This window comes from Podarcis melisellensis (assembly GCF_964234715.1).
Source record: "Podarcis melisellensis genome assembly, chromosome: 4".
NCBI lineage: Eukaryota > Metazoa > Chordata > Lepidosauria > Squamata > Lacertidae > Podarcis > Podarcis melisellensis.
Genome location: NC_138531.1, coordinates 31,352,762 through 31,372,111, shown reverse-complemented (window position 1 = coordinate 31,372,111; position 19,350 = coordinate 31,352,762). Strand labels below are relative to the sequence as shown.

The following is a 19,350-nucleotide window of genomic DNA, read 5'->3' as shown; positions in this document are numbered from 1 at the left end:
TCAGTGTGGCCCTGCTCTGCTTGGTTACGCGGGCTAGGCTGGCATCACTATACCGCTGCCACTGAGAATCGAGATGAAGGTATCAGCATGCCACACCTCTAAAAATTGTTTTAAATGATTGCATCCTGTCCTAGCCTGAAGGTTCAAGCCAAGTGGCAGTTTTAAATAATCAGTTCAACATGCCCCCTTTTTTGCTGCAAATATTTACAATGCTAAGATTTTTTCATATGCCATAACAACAAATAAATATTTTGAATGAAATCCAGTAATTGTAAGTAGAAGTTAACACATTTTGACAGTAAATTGCACCAATATGCAAAATCATTTCCCTTTAGATACCAAGTATCATTTACACTGAATTTTAAAAGACCGAATCTCATCTAACACAAGAAACACATACCTGTTTTTAATCATATTGCAATTATTTGGTGCAGAAGCAACTTGGGCTGAAGCAAGTAAATGTGAAGAGCACTCTTGCTCAGTGTGAATCTTCTTGCTCTCCCTGTTTTCTTCCTCATTTTCATACTAAGGGAAGAAAAGGGTCCATCATATATTGAATTGTGCAGTTAATGGTATAGATGTTGAATATTACTATTTATTGAACACTGTAGTGCTTACAAATTTTATATTTTGGTAGGATGCATGCATGTTCGTGTGTGTGTGTGTGTGTGTACATATATTAAGTATTAAGCCATGTCAGTTATTCACAATTAGGAACATAACAACTCCTTCTGCGTCAACATTTGTATATTTATATTAGTTAAAGGGCACATTGTTTACTTTCTATAGTGCTCCTTGACATCGACTCCTGCCAACCTGGAGCTTCTCTGTCCTTAGTGCCATTTCACTCTGCCTCATCCCTGCCCCAATGAGTGTGGCATCACTGCTCCCCAACACATAACAAATCACCAGTGCATATAGGACTTTTGGGGGAAATCAGGTATGTATGTGATAAATGTTGCGGTTCTGTTGGCAGGGGGACCTAACAAAGCCCAACATTGCTGCCAGCCTCCCCTCCCCATCCTAGCAAGTGGGAGCAACACCGTCCTAGAGAAGGTGGGTACATGGCGCTACCCCAATAAGCTGGGTGATCCTGATCAGATGGGTACTCTAACTTTAGGGTCAAGTTAGAAATTAACTGTATGCTAAACAAAAATGTGTAAGGGACTCGGGTGGCGCCCTGGGTTAAACCACAGAGCCTAGGGCTTGCCGATCAGAAGGTCGGCAGTTCAAATCCCCACGACGGGGTGAGCTCCCGTTGCTCGGTCCCTGCTCCTGCCAACCTAGCAGTTCGAAAGCACGTCAAACTGCAAGTAGATAAATAGGTACCGCTCCAGCGGGAAGGTAAACGGCATGTCCATGCGCTACTCTGGTTTGCCAGAAGCGGCTTAGTCATGCTGGCCACATGACCCAGAAACTGTACGCCGGCTCCCTCGGCCAATAAAGCGAGATGAGCGCCGCGACCCCAGAGTTGGCCACGACTGGATCTAATGGTCAGGGGTCCCTTTACCTTTACCTTTAAACAGAAATGTAGGCCTCATCTGCATTACTTTTTTTAAAATATATATATATATAATCTCTTTATAACTTTCAAAGTTTTTGGGGGTCATTTAGGGGTTTCTCCTAAAATACATGGAATCTTATTTGCATTTGCAGAGAGAGACAGGAATGGATGAATCTGTCAATTTTGGTTTCTCTTACTTTATCATTTTTCAAACCTTAACTTCAGTTTACCTCATGCCTGCTTCAGTTTGCTGCTTTTTTTTTTTTAAGGTCCCACAAAGTTTGTACACATTTTGAGGCATTTTCCTTCTAATGTGTACTTTTTTGCAAGCAATTTTTGTACAATGTTTTCACTAATATGTTCTTTTCTGTGCACAGTTACTCATGATATGTACTTTTTAAAAAATAACTTTTTTTTTTTTGCTTAAGAACTGCATTCCAGAATTTGGAGGACAAATTTCAAAGGAGAGCTGTGCTTCAATTCACATTTTGGTTTTGAAATATGGTAGGTTTGCAAAATGTGAACTGACTAAATTTCACCTCTACCAACCCTGGATATGCTGTGAGCCACCATAGTGACTGAAGGATAAGGGCTGTAGACCCAATGCTACAGCTGTGTTGGCACAACAGACTTCCATGAATGCAATGGAATGTCCTCTCTTGTCTCTTCTATCCCCCTCACACCATCAAAATCAGCTCCAGAGGGTTGGGGGACCCTCTGGAGCAGACTGTGAGAATGACGGGGTGAGAGGAGAGGAGGAAATGGATGTCCTGTTGTGCAGGTAGAACTCTGCTCACATAGCACTGGATACAACCCAGGAAACTTATACAGTGGTACCTCAGGTTACATACGCTTCAGGTTACATACGCTTCAGGTTACAGACTCCACTAACCCAGAAATAGTGCTTCAGGTTAAGAACTTTGCTTCAGGATGAGAACAGAAATCGTGTTCTGGTGGTGCGGCGGCAGCAGGAGGCCCCATTAGCTAAAGTGGTGCTTCAGGTTAAGAACAGTTTCAGGTTAAGTACGGACCTCTGGAACGAATTAAGTGCTTAACCTGAGGTACCACTGTACAGGCATACACTTTAGATGCAACCAAGCACTTCCCTTTAGCCCTTTAAAAATTAAAAACAAATCAAATGAGCCTACCTTGCGTTTCCTTCTAGATTTGGGGATGACCTTTTCTGCCGGCAGATCAGTAACAATGTTGTGCTGCATACTGATTGCTTCTTTAACTCCAGCATTAATTTGCAGTGGCTCCTCAGGTAAGTGCCGTGGAATTCTGCTCAAAAGAGTCAAATCAATTTTGACCCAAAGTGCTTTCACTTCGTCTGTGTCTTTCAGGGGAGATAGGAGCTCGTTCCGACCAAATGGAACCAGGGTGTAAAACTGCTCTTCCAGTTCCTTTGCTATATCGTTACTAGTCCTGGTGTTAACTGAACCAAAGGCACTGCAACTGCTGTTTGCTTTGTTGGTATTATTACTCCCAGGGTCCTTCAGCTTCTGGTCATTTCCAACTGATGCTGAGGTCACAGTCTGAGGCTTGTGTAAAGGGTAATCCTCTTGTTCCGACTCAGAATCTGTATCTGAGGACGTTGAAGACGAAGAATCTGTTTCAATAAATTCCTTGGATTTGGGTGCTGTTTTACCTGACCCCCTTGTACGCCTCTTTTCGCAGGCAGCACGTGTTTCCTTCCTGTGCTCAGCTTTGTTGTTGCAAGGCCTGGTTTTAGGTTGTTCACATGTGCTATTATTTTCCAAATGTACTTGGTTCAAGTCAAGATCATCAGCTGCATGGCCATTTAAGATATCACCACCAGAGGTCCTCTCTGTCCTTCTTGGCTGTTTTTTGCAGGCTGTCCTCCTCAGAGGACCACTATCTCCAGAAATGGCAGCAGCCGAAGGAGGCGATTTCTGCTTCCCTCCTTTATGCCCTGGGGCTTTGTTAGCTGTCCTAGGCCTCAGGTCCTCCTTGCTGGGATTCTTAACCTCTTTATCTCTGAGACCGGTTTGGCAAATGGGAGGCAAATGTTCACAGTCTTGCCCTTCATCTTTCCCTTTGCTGTAACACTGAAAGAGCTCCAGTCCGTTTTGGTTCAGAATAGGTGCTTTGTGTGAAGTAACCTTATTTAACCATTTATCCAGCTGCCACTTGTTTGACGATGGCTGTTCAGGCTAGGAAAAAAAAGTTTGAAACGCCAAACATTTCATAACACTCTAGCTTATACAGTAGAAACTTTACAGTGCTTTTATACTCTTAAGGAACTGGTTATTCTTCTCATGGCCAGTAAATAAAAATATTATTTAACTAAAAAGTACGGCTATTCTATTATCATAATAGACTATCCATCACTTCATTTCCCACAGTGGCAGCCAGATTTCTCAATCACTCACAAGCAAAACATGATGGGGATGGTCTCCTGGCTTGAATACCAGCATCTAATATTCACAAGTGTACCCCCTTTGTACATGGAGATTCCATAAAGAGAGCTACCCTTCATAAGTTTGTCTAGAACTGACTTGGGCTCCTCTCAGAATAGAAAAGGGAGGAAACCATATGAAAGACAACATGTACAGTTAATGACTTTTATTAGTATAGCGTAGGCATTGATTAATGGTGTTCCTCCACTACCAACAGAAACAAATGACCTTAGAAACAAGCATGAGCCACTGAATTCAGGCGGAGTTGCAAGGTTGAACAGATGTTACTCTTCAATCTTATTCAGAAACATGAACACAAAGCCCCATCCGAAGGAAGTATTCCTGCGTTTACTGTGAATATTTAATAACTATTTTTTAATCTCTTTTAACAGCACAATCCCACAATGCCTATTCAGAAATGGCCCCCACTAGGTTCAATTGGACTTGCTTCCCAGGAAAGTTTTCAGAGCAAGGTGCGTTGTCCAGGTTTTCTGGACAAAAACTAAAACAGGGATATTGGGAGCTGTAGTTCAGTGGCGTCTGGAGTGCACCATATATTATTTTATCCCAGCTATTATCTGCTGTTTGCTTTGCTGGTATTGCTACTTGCTTTTCTTTTCTTTTTCCTAAATGGCCCTAAGGTTATTCATACAAGGCAGTATATAAATGTTTTAGATGAATGACTAAAACTGAGGCTTAAAAGCTGTAAGTATACTAGGAACAGTGGTGTAGTGGACCAGGAACATGGGGGAGTGGTCTTTTTGTCACAGGAGTGAAACGCTACAGGAGTGATGTTTGCCAATGTAGTAAGCTTGGGTGGGTGGGTGCTTGAAATATAGGATATATTGCATTCATACTTCATATAGGACATACTGCTAAACATGCACAGTGCTCAGCCATGCCCTGAAATTTGCATAAAAGCATATGCATTCTTTTATTTTAGTCTCATAGGCTTAGTGGCTCAAGGCTGCCTTGTGTTTCCAACAGGGCTGAAAAGGATTTTTTAATAGTGTTTTTTTTCCACAATTCCTCAATTGCACAAAATGCCACACTTAAGGCATGGGGAAGTCACCCACCAAGATGCCACATAAAACCAGTGCTTTTTTCTACATTACTGGCACCTCCCCCCCCCCATGTAAAAAGTGTGTTAAAGGTGTGGCACTTACGGTAACAACTTCATGGTGAGATCTGGCACCTTTTTTTATATAAAAAAAGCACTGCATAAAACCTCCTTGATCCTAACTAAACGCATTACTTGGGACAAAGGTTCCACTGATTCAGAAACTTAACTTCTTGCTCATTATGTTTCAACGGGAGTGAAAGATGCAGAACTCCTTACCTCTGGGCTGGAGTAATGAGAGGGCTTCTTGCTGTCGCTCTCGGTAGAACTGCTTTCACTCTCTGAGTCGGATTCTGAACTGCTCTCAGATTCACTGGAACTGCTGCTGCTGGAGCACTTGCTGGTGATCCCCGAAATCCTGCAGCTGGACTGCTGCACAGTGGTGCTGCCAGACCCAAATAATGGGTGGGAGGGAATGGGGAGAGAGAGAGAGAGAGGGAGCGAGAGAGAGAGAACGTAAATCAAGGCACATGTCTATTATACCCTATAAAAAGAACTTCTGTTTTTGCAGGATTCACACTAATGCAGATGTTGGCAAACAGAGGCCTGTTGAAAGAATTTGTCCAGACGGAAGTTTAGCAATGGTGGTCGCATTTGAATTAAGGTGCAGCATCTACCATGCAACTTTCCACATCACATCAGCAGGACAGAGGAAAACGTAGAGCTTGCAAAAAGAGGAAAAGGAGGGAAAGAATGTGTGTGTTCATTAGCAATACCGACAAGTTCCACAAATAACTAGGCTCTGAATACTCCAATGTTGGGCACAAGGGCAGGGCGATATCTGGTTTTCAACATTGTGATATATCACCAGCTAAACATTGCAATATACTGATGTATCATGACATCTCAAATAAGGACAGAACTATGTAGAGGTGAGGGACGTTGGTGGTGCTGTGGGTTAAACCACAGAGCCTACGACTTGCCGATCAGAAGATCGGTGGTTCGAATCCCCACAACAGGGTGAGCTCCCGTTGCTCGTTCCCTGCTCCTGCCAACCTAGCAGTTTGAAAGCACGTCAAAGTGCAAGTAGATAAATAGGTACTGCTCTGGCGGGAAGGTAAACAGTGTTTCCATGTGCTGCTCTGGTTCGCCAGAAGCGGCTTAGTCATGCTGGCCACATGACCCGGAAGCTGTATGCCGGCTCCCTCGGCCAATAAAGCGAGATGAGCGCCGCAACCCCAGAGTCGGTCACGACTGGACCTAATGGGTCCCTTTACCTTTTTATGTAGAGGTGAACAGGGCTGGGTGATATCTGGTTTTTAACTTCACAATATACCACTAGCTAAACATCGTGATGTACTGATATATCACAATGTCTGAAATAAAGATAGAGCTATGTAGAGGCATTGGCTGGCTTCATGGTTTTTCCTACACTGTCATTTTTGCATCTTGCACGTACATACACACACACACACACACACACACACACACACACACACACACCATGATTCGCAATATATTGTCAGGTCAAAAATTATGAAACTGCTATCATGATAAGGACTTCAAACCGGTTTTGGGCGATATATCTATATATTGCCCAGCTCTATTGGGCACAATTGCCCTCAAATCACTTGCTCTGTTCATACTGATAATGAGACAACATCCTGCTTCTGCCCCTGTGCTACTGGTGTTCATCAGACTAGTCTGGTAAGTCCAGTTGCTGCTGCTGGAACACACTTGATTACTTTAACCTCTTTCCCACCTTGATGAGGAGTTGTCCATCCTTGCCAACAGTTGCTCTTTAACCCAGTCTGTTGCTGCTGGGCATGTTCATGGCTTCCCAGTCCACAACCAGCTACCCACCTCAGCAATGCCCCATTTCTACTATGCTTAATGGTGGCAGCTACCTGCTATCTGCCAGGTAAGACTGCAATTTGTGACACAACAAGCGAGTCAAGCCAAAGGGTCCATCTAGTATTGTTGACACCTATTGGTAGCAGTATTCCAGGGTTTGAGGCTGGAGTCTTTCACAGCCCTAACCCGAGATACCAGGGATTGAACCTGCAAAATACATGCTCTACCATGAATTAGAAAATGCTTATGCAGCTGCCCAGCAAACACAGAAATGTATTTATTAAATTTATATACCGCTCTACAACCAAGGATCACAGGGTGGTTTGCAGCATAAATAGATAAAAATATGTGACATAGTAACAAACAAAACAATAAGACACACACCGTGCACACAAAGTGTTTAAAAGGCCATAGATTGTTTAATTAGTCAAAGACCTGGGAGAAGAGGAATGTTTTTGCCTGGAACCTAAAGATATGCAACAGGGGGCCAGGCGAACTTCCCGGGGGAGAACATTCCACAGACAGGGAGCCACTGCAGAAAAGGCCAGTTCTCATGGTGCCATCCTCTGGAGGTTGCACATGAATAAGGGCCTCAGATGAAGATCACCGGGTCTGGGCTGGTTCATATGAAGATAGGTGGTCTCTGAGGAATTGCAGTCCTGAGCCAATTAAGGCTTTATAGGTCAAAACCAGCACTTTGAATTGGGCCCAGGAACTAACTGGCAGCTAAGGCAGTTGGACCAAGATTGGTGTTAGATGCTCAAAGCTATCTGGCTGTTGAATACTGCACCAGCTAAGGTTTCTGAACTTCATCACAAAATGATCACAGGGCAGGTCGCAACATAAAAATGACACAAAAACAAGGCACCTGAAATTCATGGTTCAATTCTGTATACAACATCCCTCCTTTGGTCCCTCTCGATAAATAAGCCAGTACAGTGGTACCCCGGGTTATGAACTTAATTCGTTCTGGAGGTCTGTTCTTAACCTGAAACTGTTTTTAACCTGAGGTACCACTTTAGCTAATGGGGCCTCCCGCTTCCGCTGTGCCACAGCGGTGCTATTTCTGTTCTCATTCTGAAGCAAAGTTCTTAACCTGAGGTACTATTTCTGGGTTAGCGGAGTCTGTAACCTGAAGCGTCTGTAACCTGAGGTACCACTGTACTAAAGATTCAGAACGCCTGGCAGAAGAGGAATGTTTCCATATCACACTACAAACTTGCCATTGCCAGCATCCGGCTAACTTTAGGAGGAAAACTATCCCACAATTGAGGTCCCACGACCACCAAAGCCCTATTACAAGTCTTATTTGCCTGGGCTTTGCTTGCCAACTGCAGCATTCTACCACACTGTAGCCACTCATGCCTCCAATAAGATGGAATCAATGAGAAAACCCAGGCTATGCTCCTTCAAGGAAGTGCAACCCCCTCCAGAACAGGTCACTCAGCTAATTCCAGGACCAAGGAACCACCAACCCAAAGCAACTTCAGCTTCTCAGGATTCAGACGCGGAGCAACAGCAGGTCGGCTGTGGTATTAGCATGGCAATGAGGCTGTGGGTGGGCCGCAGCAGCAGGGAAGCATGGCCGTGGAGGGATGCAAGGTCGCAGTGGTGGGAAAGCAGGAGGAGGCAGCAAGCACCTGGTGGTAGCAAGGAGAAGCAGGTGGGGGCAGGGCACAGTGGGGGTGGCACTGAGGGTATTGCCCCAAGCTGCACAGCAGAGTTCTTCCACAAACACAAAAAGTCGCTCGCCTTCCAAGCATCTAGGATTGCGAATTTAGATTCCCTCCCTTTCAAATTCATTAAATCAATGTGATTTCATTAGTCACAAGTATTTAGTTATAATCCGCCAATGACAACATTATAGCTCTGTAAGTGCTTGGATATACTGTACGTTTAATTACAGTTCATGATTAATTCTTCCTCAGTCAAATTACTTGAACTTTATGTTTTGAAAGTGTATATGATCAATGACTTAATATTTCAATGCACTGCTATCGTCCTGAGTGTCTGAAAGGAAGTGACCACTTAAGTTTTTCAATTGATTTCCTGTGCAGTTGAAGAGTCTTTTACACAGTCTAGCACACAATCTGTACTGCTTTCGAATTACTCAGACAAAAATACATTCTCCCTACCTTATCCAGGGGAAAATGCTCAATAGTTTAAAACATATCATTGGCAGGAGGTGCCCCTCATGCTTGGCACCAGTGCTTTCATAAAATTTACTATCTTTAGTCTATTTCCATACACAGTTATCCCACAATCCTAAATCTTTGCCTGGCTAGCACTGAAACCTTTCAAATCTGAAAAGTGCTATGGCTCTTAACACACCAATCCTAAACACATTTACCTGTCTCATTTATTTCAAAGAGCTTGGGAGAAAATGTACTTTCGATCGCTGCCTTTCTTGTTATCGCTCAAGCCTAACTATACATGTCCAGATCTTCATGTCTTTTCTCCAAAGTCAATATCTTTTGGCTGTGGTTAATATTTATTGCCCTTTTCTAAACATACAATTGGCTTATATGTTTCTGATAGGAGGACCCCTCAAAACTGAATGCAGCAAGTTCTCGCTGGAATCAGATACAGAGGGCTTATTAAGCGATGCTGTCATATTCTGCCTCAGTGTAAGTTACACAAAACGGCACTGACATTTGGACAGCCAAATTCCTCTTGCCCAATAACATCCATCTTTTAGCATCCCTACATCCAATTTAAGAAAACTAACACAGACTATTCATGCATTTCATCTAATTTCCCAGTGGATATAGGAGCTTTATTTTCCCTCACAGTGTTACACTTTTTTCTTTTTTCTTTTTTCCTAGTTCATTTGCACCTTGTGACCACACAGCGGAGGCACCAGTTTCTCCAGAGCATTGAGGGGCCCGGCGCATAGCTGCATGATGTCCAGATGTTGCTGGGGAGGGGGGGCTCTGAACATTGAGGGGGACTGGCCCCTTCCAAAGTAAAAATAAAAAGGGGGGGGGCATAGTGCCCTAGGCCCCAGAAACCAGTGCCCTTGCCACACAGGGAAATAAGGCAAGATGCAGAAGGTTGGGTGAACTGGGCCACATTTATTTAAACATTTCAATCTGTATAGGGGAACAAGGTGTGAGATCTAATGAATAACAAAAACTGTGGGTGAGCCAACGCTGCCAGTGACCAAGAGTTAGCCCATCCTCTACCCCCTACCGTTCTGCCCGAGGGTCTTCTGCTGGTTCCCTCACTGCAAGAAGTGAGGTTACAGGCAACCAGGCAGAGGGCCTTCTCAGTAGTAGAACCCGCCCTGTGGAACGCCCTCCCATCAGATGTCAAGGAAATAAACAACTATCTGACTTTTAGAAGACACCTGAAGGCAGCCCTGTTTAGGGAAGTTTTTAATGTTTGATGTTTTATCGCTTTATTATTTTTATTAATATTCTGTTAGGAGCTTCCCAGAGTGGCTGGGGAAACCCAGCCAGATGGCGGGGTATAAATAATAAATGATGATGATGATGCCCCACCCTTTCAGGTGACTGGAGAGGCATTCATGCTCCATCCCTTTCTGGAGCTCAACAACTCCAGTCAGATGTTACAGGTAGGCCCAAAGGTGCTCCTTAACTGTGCCCTGAGTCCTACAGCCCTGAAGGCATGCATGTTCTAGATCATGGGTAGGCAAACTAAGGCCCGGGGGGCGGATCGCCTTCTAAATCCGGCCCACCGATGGTCCGGGAATCAGCATGTTTTTACATGAGTAGAATGTGTCCTTTTATTTAAAATGCATCTCTGTGTTATTTGTTGGGCCTGCCTGGTGTTTTTACATGAGTAGAATGTATGCTTTTATATACAGTGGTGCCTCGCAAGACGAAATTAATTCGTTCCGCAAGTCTTTTCGTCTTGCGAGTTTTTCGTCTTGCGAAGCACGGTTTCCCATAGGAATGCATTAAAAATCAATTAATGCGTTCCTATGGAAACCGCCTTCAGACCAGGTCCGGGGACAGTCTGTCCCCCGACCTCTTCTGAAGGCTGGCGGGGGGCAAAAGTCTTTGCTCCCCCCTGCCTGCCTTCCCGGGAGAGCGGAAAAGGCAGCGCTGCCTTCCCGCTTTCCCGGAAAGGCAGGCAGGGGGGACAAAGACTTTTGTCCCCCGCCCGCCTTCGGAAGAGGTCCAGGACCTCTTCCGAAGGCGGGCGGGGGGCAAAAGTCTTTGTCCCCCCTGCCTGCCTAACCGGGGGCTTTTAAATTGTCCCGGGACTGTCCGGGGCGATTTAAAAGCTCCCGGACGGCTTTTGAAGGCAGGCGGGGGGGAGCAAAGACTTTTGCCCCCCGCCAGCCTTCAGAAGAGGTCCTGGACCTCTTCCGAAGGTGGGCGGCCCCTGCCTGCCTTTCCGGGAGAGCGGTCCCGGGGCGATTTAAAAGCCCCCGGTTAGGCAGGCGGGGGGACAAAGACTTTTGCCCCCCGCCCGCCTTCGGAAGAGGTCCTGGACCTCTTCTGAAGGCTGGCGGGGGGCAAAAGTCTTTGCTCCCCCCGCCTGCCTTCAAAAGCCGTCCGGGGGCTTTTAAATCGCCCCGGACAGTCCCGGGGCGATTTAAAAGCCCCCGGTTAGGCAGGCAGGGGGGACAAAGACTTTTGCCCCCCGCCCGCCTTCGGAAGAGGTCCTGGACCTCTTCTGAAGGCTGGCGGGGGGCAAAAGTCTTTGCTCCCCCCACCTGCCTTCAAAAGCCGTCCGGGCGCTTTTAAATCGCCCCCGGACAGTCCCGGGGCGATTTAAAAGCCCCCGGTTAGGCAGGCAGGGGGGACAAAGACTTTTGCCCCCCGCCCGCCTTCAGAAGAGGTCCTGGACCTCTTCTGAAGGCAGGCGGGGGGCAAAAGTCTTTGCTCCCCCCCGCCTGCCTTCAAAAGCCGTCCGGGATAGCGGGAAGCGCTTCCCTCCTATCCCGGACCGCTTTTAAAATGCTGCCGGTGGGGAGCAAAGCCTTTCGCCCACGCCGGCCTTCCTGGACCTCTTCTGAAGTCCGGAGGGGGGGAAAGGCTTTGCTCCCCACCGCCAGCATTTAAAAGAGGTCCCCGGAGATTTCCCTATGGGCTTTCGTCTTGCGAAGCAAACCCATAGGGAAAATCGTCTAGCGAAGCGTCGCAAAAACCGAAAAACCCTTTCGTCTTGCGGGTTTTTCGTCTTGCGAGGCATTCGTCTTGCGGGGCACCACTGTAAAATGCATCTCTGGGTTATTTGTGGGGCACAGGAATTCATACTTCTTCTTCGAAATATAGTCCAGCCCCCCACAAGGTCTGAGGGACAGTGGTCCTGCTGAAAAAGTTTGCTGACCCCTGTTCTAGATACTACATCCTCCCCCTTCAAGGGGGCCTCAGGGTGCTCACCAAACCATAACTCCCACATTATCTCCCATACCTGTCACAGAAGGTGACAAGTCCCTTTCACCCCACTCAGAACTAAGAACTTAAATGACATTCCTCTGCAGATTGGACAAACAAAAAGTCATTACCCAAATCAGAAAGGAGTGCTTCACTGACCTTATAGTTTACTTATGGCATAATATATCCGATGGGAAGAATAACTGCCCCAAAGGACCCAACAGCATGGTTTTAATTTCTCTTCATGCATCCTCACAATTCTTTGCAGTTCCATTTTCTGGCCCCCGTTTGATCATAAGTTCAAAGGAGGGATGATTTTGGTTTCCCTCAGTTTCTCATTGTTCCAGTCCTAAATCCAGCACTCCACATTTATGCAGCAATTTTGGGAGTTTTAAATAAATAAATAAATCCCTAACAAAAACACACCAGCGTTTTTAGTGTGGATTTCTCCCTAATATGCACATGTTTGTATGCAGTTTTGACTAATATAAATATTTTTCCATGGAATTTCCCCTAACATAATACAGGTTTGGCTCACAATGTTCAGTCAGAGAACCGCTTCACAAAAGTTGGACGAGTGCAAAATTTGAACGGTGATCATGTTTCATTTTGCACATTGGTCTGAACTGCGTGAATTAGGGAGTTTTTTCATTAAAACATGAACAAAATAAAAATTTCTCCTCCATCCCTAGTGCCAAGACAAGAAAGGATTGTGCCCGTGTGGCAGATAAACCTGAATCTTATGGTGGTGGTGATGATAAAGTTTTAAAACTCTTACTTTACTTCCCAAGTCAGATGACTAAAAGTGTCATTAAGATTCTATGGCCTGCCAGGCTCCCTTTGAACTAATGCACTTGAACTTTAATAGTCAAGGGTGAGCAAAAGAAGAAAACAGGATTTCAGCATACAAACATTTCCCTCACATAGCACTGTGAGAAGCACCATGTATCAAAATTCCTATTAAAGGGGTGAAAGAGCCCTGGTTCTTGTGGAATTTAAAGGTACTATCCTGAAAATGAATGTCCTTGAGTGAACCAGGTAATTAAATATTACTTTTGTTTCCTGCCAATTTTCTTGGGCATCTTCTGAAGTCTTGAGGAAACAAGAATATTTTTTCAACCTTACTGGAATTGGAAATTATACTAAAAATGGGAGCCCTGATGAGTGAGAGCTCTGGAAATTTAATTTATACCCTGCCTCTCCATAAAATGTCCATGGTGCCTTGCAATCTTTTTAAATAAAAATATAAAATACATAATCAAATAAACCACATTTCAAACCAGAGCCATGGAAAGCAAAGAATCTAACAGAAGTGTCCATAAACAGCAGCCATACATCGCCAAAAGCATGGGGTGGATAAAAATACAAGAAACTGGAATGTTGGCACCAGAAAGGCATGAGCTTGGAAAGTGCTGTATATAAATCAACGATGTACTTTTGGTTGCTTTAATTTTTTGTAAATGTTTAAATTATGCTGTGTTACTTCTGTAGGTAGTATGACCACCCTGGGCTCCTTTGGGAGGAAGGGCAGGGTAAAAATTGAATAATAAAAACAAGAATTGTAGGCACTGGGTATACAGAGGCAGAGAGTGGGCATTTCACAACTGGGATGTCCCTACAGAAAAGGTTTATTCTCCTGTTCCTACTCGGTCGATCTCAGTAGAAGTGGGTGGTGGGTGGGGAAAGGGTCTTACACCAGAAAATATTTAAGACTGGACTACATCCCATCCTTCTGCAATAACATTTCCCCCAATAATAGTACAGTGGTACCTCGTGTTACATACGCTTCAGGTTACATACGCTTCAGGTTACAGACTCCGCTAACCCAGAAATAGTGCTTCAGGTTAAGAACTTTGCTTCAGGATGAGAACAGAAATCGTGCTCTGGCGGCGCGGAAGCAACAGGAGGCCCCATTAGCTAAAGTGGTGCTTCAGGTTAAGAACAGTTTCAGGTTAAGTACGGACCTCCGGAACGAATTAAGTACTTAACCCGAGGTACCACTGTATATTTACAGTGCCACCTTTACGAGCACAACAATTGAAGCGACCGCTGCCAAAAAAAGAGAGTTTGCAGGCTACACCTACATCTTAAACTCTGTCCTTGGGAGAGAGATGCTATTTATGCTGACAGAACTGCAAGTACCATCCGATAATGCAAACCTAAGGCAAATTAGCCTTCCAAACAAAAACCAGGTGCATGCTGCATGGTGCTTAAGAGTCTAATTGCTACAATATTATGCTAGCTAAAATAAATAAATAATTAAATAATTAAATCCCTGAGCACAATGCTAAAAATAAAACCTTAACAAGCTCTCTCTCTCTCACACACACACAAAGCCAAGGAAATCCAATCTAATATTTTTTGGGAGCTTTCCATTACAGCTTGCTGATAAGTTGAAGAAGCAGTGTCAAAATAACTCCCCACCTGCAATGACGATTGTAAACATTAGAGAAACGCTGAAGAAAAGAATTAATGCAAGTAGCCTACTGCCAAACACGGAGGGGGAAAAATTATAATTAATAACTGCATTACCAGAGTAAATAGCTCTCTCCAAGGACTGAGCGCCTGGGTATGTGAGATGAAAGAGTGTTAAAAACCTAGAGCTGCATTAACTTCAGGATGAAGTGATTAGTCAGCAGGCTGACAGCTGGGCCAGGAGACCGGTGCCAGATTCCAGTGTGCGCTTGCAATGGCTGCCAAGTGTTTGCTTGTCACACCAGATAAATGGAACATCAGCAGTGTTTTATTTGACCTGCTCACAAGAAAAATAAAGCAACTCTGACTTTCTTGGTTGTGTTTGCCGTTGACCTTGCATCAGCTGAGTTTGAGCAGCTAGACTGCCCGCTCTGTGCAAGTTAACTCTTTATAGGATTGGCTTGGAAAAGTAAATTTCTTTCCCAGCCTCCACAGGAAGTGGATATTTAAATAGGAAAAGAAACAGCTAGACAGTGGTGAACTGGACATTTCTTCCAAGGGGTGTGTGTGTGTGTGTGTGTGTGTGTCAAACTGTGTTCAGGGTTGTAAGGTTGCGTACACATTATGCATATAAAGCACATTAGAAGCACATGACTCCCCTCCCAATGAATCCTGGGAACTGTAGTTTGCTGAGCATGCTAGCAACTGTAGCTCTGTGGGGAGTCAACTACAGTTCTCAGGACTTTTTGGGGGGAAAGCATGCTTTAAATGCACTTATGCTGACACATTATGTTGACACATTTGTTGTTCTCATCCTAGGATCAGTATGACAACTGGTCTGTAAACAGCAATATAAAAGAAGCAACCAGTAGTTTCTTGGGGCAAAAACTGCATCATGCTCACCTCAGGAAGATTTGAAATAATCATAGATTCCTAGCCAGTAGTGGTCAGCAGGGCAGAATGGGCTGGTGTGGTATTACTTACAACTCTTCATAGTCTAGGACCCTCATACCTATGGGACCGCCTCTCCCTGTATGCCCCACGGAGGACCTTAAGGTCCATATATAGCAACACCCTAGAGGTCCCGGACCCTAAGGAAGTTAGATTAGCCTCAACCAGAGCCAGGGCCTTCTCAACACTGGCTCTGACCTGGTGGAATGCTCTGTCTCATGAGACCAGGGCCTTGCGGGATCTGATTTCTTTTCTGCAGGGCCTGTAAGAGTTGTTCCACCTGGCCTTTGGCTTAGAATCAGTTTGATTCCCTCCCCCTCTTTCTTTTTCCTTTCTCCTTCTGTGAAGAGGCTGCATCCTAATGTTTTAATGTTGTATCTTAATCTTTTAAATTGTATTTTAATCAACTTGTTTTTATTATTGGTTGTTAGCCACCCTGAGCCCGGTCTTGGCTGGGGAGGGTGGGGTATAAATAAAATTATTATTATTATTATTATTATTATTATTATTATTATTATTATTTGGCTTACCAATGTGGAGCTTGCTGTTGGTAACTGAAAGGGGGAAAGAGCAAGGTAGACGTAGCTATGGTGCATGTGCAGCAGTAGAGTTAATCTGACACTCCTGCTACTGCAGCCACACTGCACTGACCTTCCTGCTGCCTTGCCCCTCCCCGTCTTGGGTTATCGGCAGTGATGTTAGCATTGGAAAGGCAGGAGAAGCAGCACCACTCTGCTCTCCAGTCACTACTGCCACCAGCTACTACCTGCCCCTTCCTCACTAGCCTAGCCAGATGCAAATGAGAATATAGCTCATGTACCTTTAGGAGTTGTGTAGAAGTTTGCCATACCAGGGCTGGGGGGGGGGGGGAATGTGACTTGTTGAAGTTCTCTCTTCTTCACAAATGTTTAAGATAAAGGAGCTCTTAGTCCAGTTTTGCATTACTCCACACACCTCTTGTTATTACGGTATAGCCTTTGAAAGCAGGCAATATGATTTTCAGACACGCTTGACACTCAGCAGCTTTTAAAAAGCAAGCAAGCAAGCAAGCAAACAAACAAACAAACACAAACAAACAAACACAAACAAACAAACAAACAAACACTGCATCCATCACATTTCCCATTTGTAACTAATGAACTGGCACACAAAAACCAGGACACATTTGATATGGGGGACAAATGAAGCCCTAGGTAGGGGCTGTGTATGGGTGATTAACATGTAAGAACCTGACAGAACTACCCGTATCAATCCTGGCAACATGGGCTCTAGGGAGGTTCCTTGTGAGGGAAATCTAGGGCCCATATGTTAAGTAATATTAGCACTAGAGAAACTCTGGATAAACTTCCAATCCATTTGAAATTATTTGCAATCTCTTGAAGTCTCTTCCAATATTGGTCTTATATGAATAAACACTGTTTATTTTTCGGCCATCTGCAAACTTAATTACAGTGCGATGTTCAGAATAAGCCATGTGTGATACTTCATTTGCATCTTGCATAGCTAGTAATACGGGGGGGGGGGGGAGGAGGGTGGAAACTTGCAGGGAAAGCATGCTAATAAACCATGGTGTTTGCTGATGAACTTCTGAAAAGATTGCTTTGACAATTCACATGTTCTAATATGGTTTGATGTTGTGACGGCATTGGTTCGAAGCTACTTAAAATATAAATGTGCCAATTTCTTTTAAAAGAAAACCTGGACAAAAATAACAAAGTAAAAGATGTCATATCCAATAATTATCTTCTAATTACTCAGAAGCCGCTGAAGACAGCATGCCTAAGGCTACTTCTCACTTTCCGCTTTAAAGACACAGGTGCATTCCCATAAATTATATCTGCATCTCCAGATGTAATGTGAGAGCTACAATTGCTATTTTGGGAAGATCATTATATGCGTACTGCATAAAGACTCAGGGCACACACTCAGGATAATTTAATGGAGCTAGGCTAACCACCAACACATTTTAACTTCCCTCTGTACTCTCAAGTGCGAACTTATCCCCATCCTTCAATGTATTTTTATGTGGGAATGGTTTTACACTTACACACACAGAAACAGACACACACACACACACACACACACACACAGTGCTTTTTTTCAGGGGGGCACAGGGGGACGCATACCCCTAAACATTTTGTAAATCTTTCAATATGTGTAGGAAAATGAGATTACCCCTAAACATTTCTTTTTAGAAAAAAAAGCAGTGTGTGTGTGTACAGTGGTACCTCAGGTTAAGAACTTAATTCGTTCTGGAGGTCCGTTCTTAACCTGAAACTGTTCTTAACCTGAGGTACCACTTTAGCTAATGGGTCCTCCAGCTGCCACTACACCGCCAGAGTACGATTTCTGTTCTCATCCTGAAGCAAAGTTCTTAACCCGAGGTACTATTTCTGTGTTAGCGGAGTCTGTAACCTGAACCTGAAGCATCTGTAACCTGAAGCATCTGTAACCCGAGGTACCACTCTGTGTGTGTGTGTGTGTGTGTATGTATTGATGGTGTTTGCAGTTACTCTGGATTAACTGAGAGAAAAGGGGAAGGGGTGATCTTGTGTATGAACTTGATTCCGATTCTGTTACATTAAATGATTTGCACAACCTTGTTAAAGAACTAGCAATCAATGAGGTGATGACTGAAGTAGGTAATGTGAAGGATACTGTGGCTCATCATTAGAACAGATTGTATCAAGTAATGTACATAAACAGGTAACAAACACCGCAAACATGCAACCTAATGTTATCTGCCGTGGTTCAAAGGTATCCATGAATATTATGGTGGAATTAAAAAAGGGGGGGCTTTGAACTGAGCAGGATAAATGTAAATAAGTAAAAGATACAATGATCAGAGCAGTGCCACCAGAGGTGCAAAAATGTTTGCAAGGTATAGCAGCCATGAAAATTTTCTAGGAGCCAGACTAGAAGGAGAGATGGAAATCTGAGTGGCCCCTTTTCTTATCGTCATGCTTTGCACTCCAGAAGGCGTAAGGGAAGGAGGAACTCAGGTCCTATGGACATGGACAGAGGAGAAACTTGCATGCTATTGAACGCACGTGCCAGTTGTTAGACATGTTTACTTGGACCCTAGTGGAGACCATTTACAGTGGTACCTCGGGTTACAGACACTTCAGGTTACAGACTCCACTAACCCAGAAATAGTACCTCAGGTTAAGAACTTGGTTCACGATGAGAACAGAAATCGTGCTCCGGTGGCGCGGCGGCGGCGGGAGGCCCCATTAGCTAAAGTGGTACCTCGGGTTAAGAACAGCTTCAGGTTAAGAACGGACCTCCAGAACGAATTAAGTTCTCAACCCGAGGTACCACTGTACTCTGAGTTTTGTATCTCTGAGTGACATAGGGTGCTTTCAGACATGAGCTTAAATTGCAAATGTAGTGGTGGCTCAATATATTTTTCTGCCCAAAGTGAAGGACATTCCACATGCAGAAGCTGACTGACAGTTGAATCCTACTTTGCATAGCATCCTCCAGTGCATGGTTGGGTAGCTAGCTAGTTTTGGTAGGTATAGAACAGGCTGTGTTACGCAAAAAGCTCTATCCTCCAATAGAAGGGAATGGATGGGGGCTCCAGAGAAACAGTCAGCGAGCTACCATTGTTGTCCCTCAGCATCTGCAGCCTGAGGCAGTTGCCTCGCTCTGCCTAACAGCAGGGCCAACCCTTAGCAAATGGGTCGTTGACAATATTGCAAACAGCTTATTGGCCACAAAGTTGTTTTTGGTTTTTTAAGCTTAAGAGAGGGTAAAATACAACCTGGTATTTTGATACCAACAGCATTGTGT

The 19,350-nt window shown here is 44.4% G+C and overlaps 1 protein-coding gene across 7 annotated transcripts in view; it reads right to left on the bottom strand.

Moving 5' to 3' along the window:
- The window catches only part of AFF3 (ALF transcription elongation factor 3), a 229,923-nt gene that overhangs the window by 22,435 nt on the left and 188,138 nt on the right, over positions 1-19,350 (bottom strand). For all 7 annotated transcript variants that reach the window (XM_081907762.1, XM_081907761.1, XM_081907760.1 and 4 more), the window contains 3 exons: positions 5,264-5,429; positions 2,653-3,678; positions 401-525 (listed from right to left, as the gene is read on the bottom strand). In XM_081907762.1, coding sequence (XP_081763888.1) covers positions 401-525; positions 2,653-3,678; positions 5,264-5,429 — 1,317 coding nt within the window. The remainder of the gene's footprint in view (positions 1-400; positions 526-2,652; positions 3,679-5,263; positions 5,430-19,350) is intronic.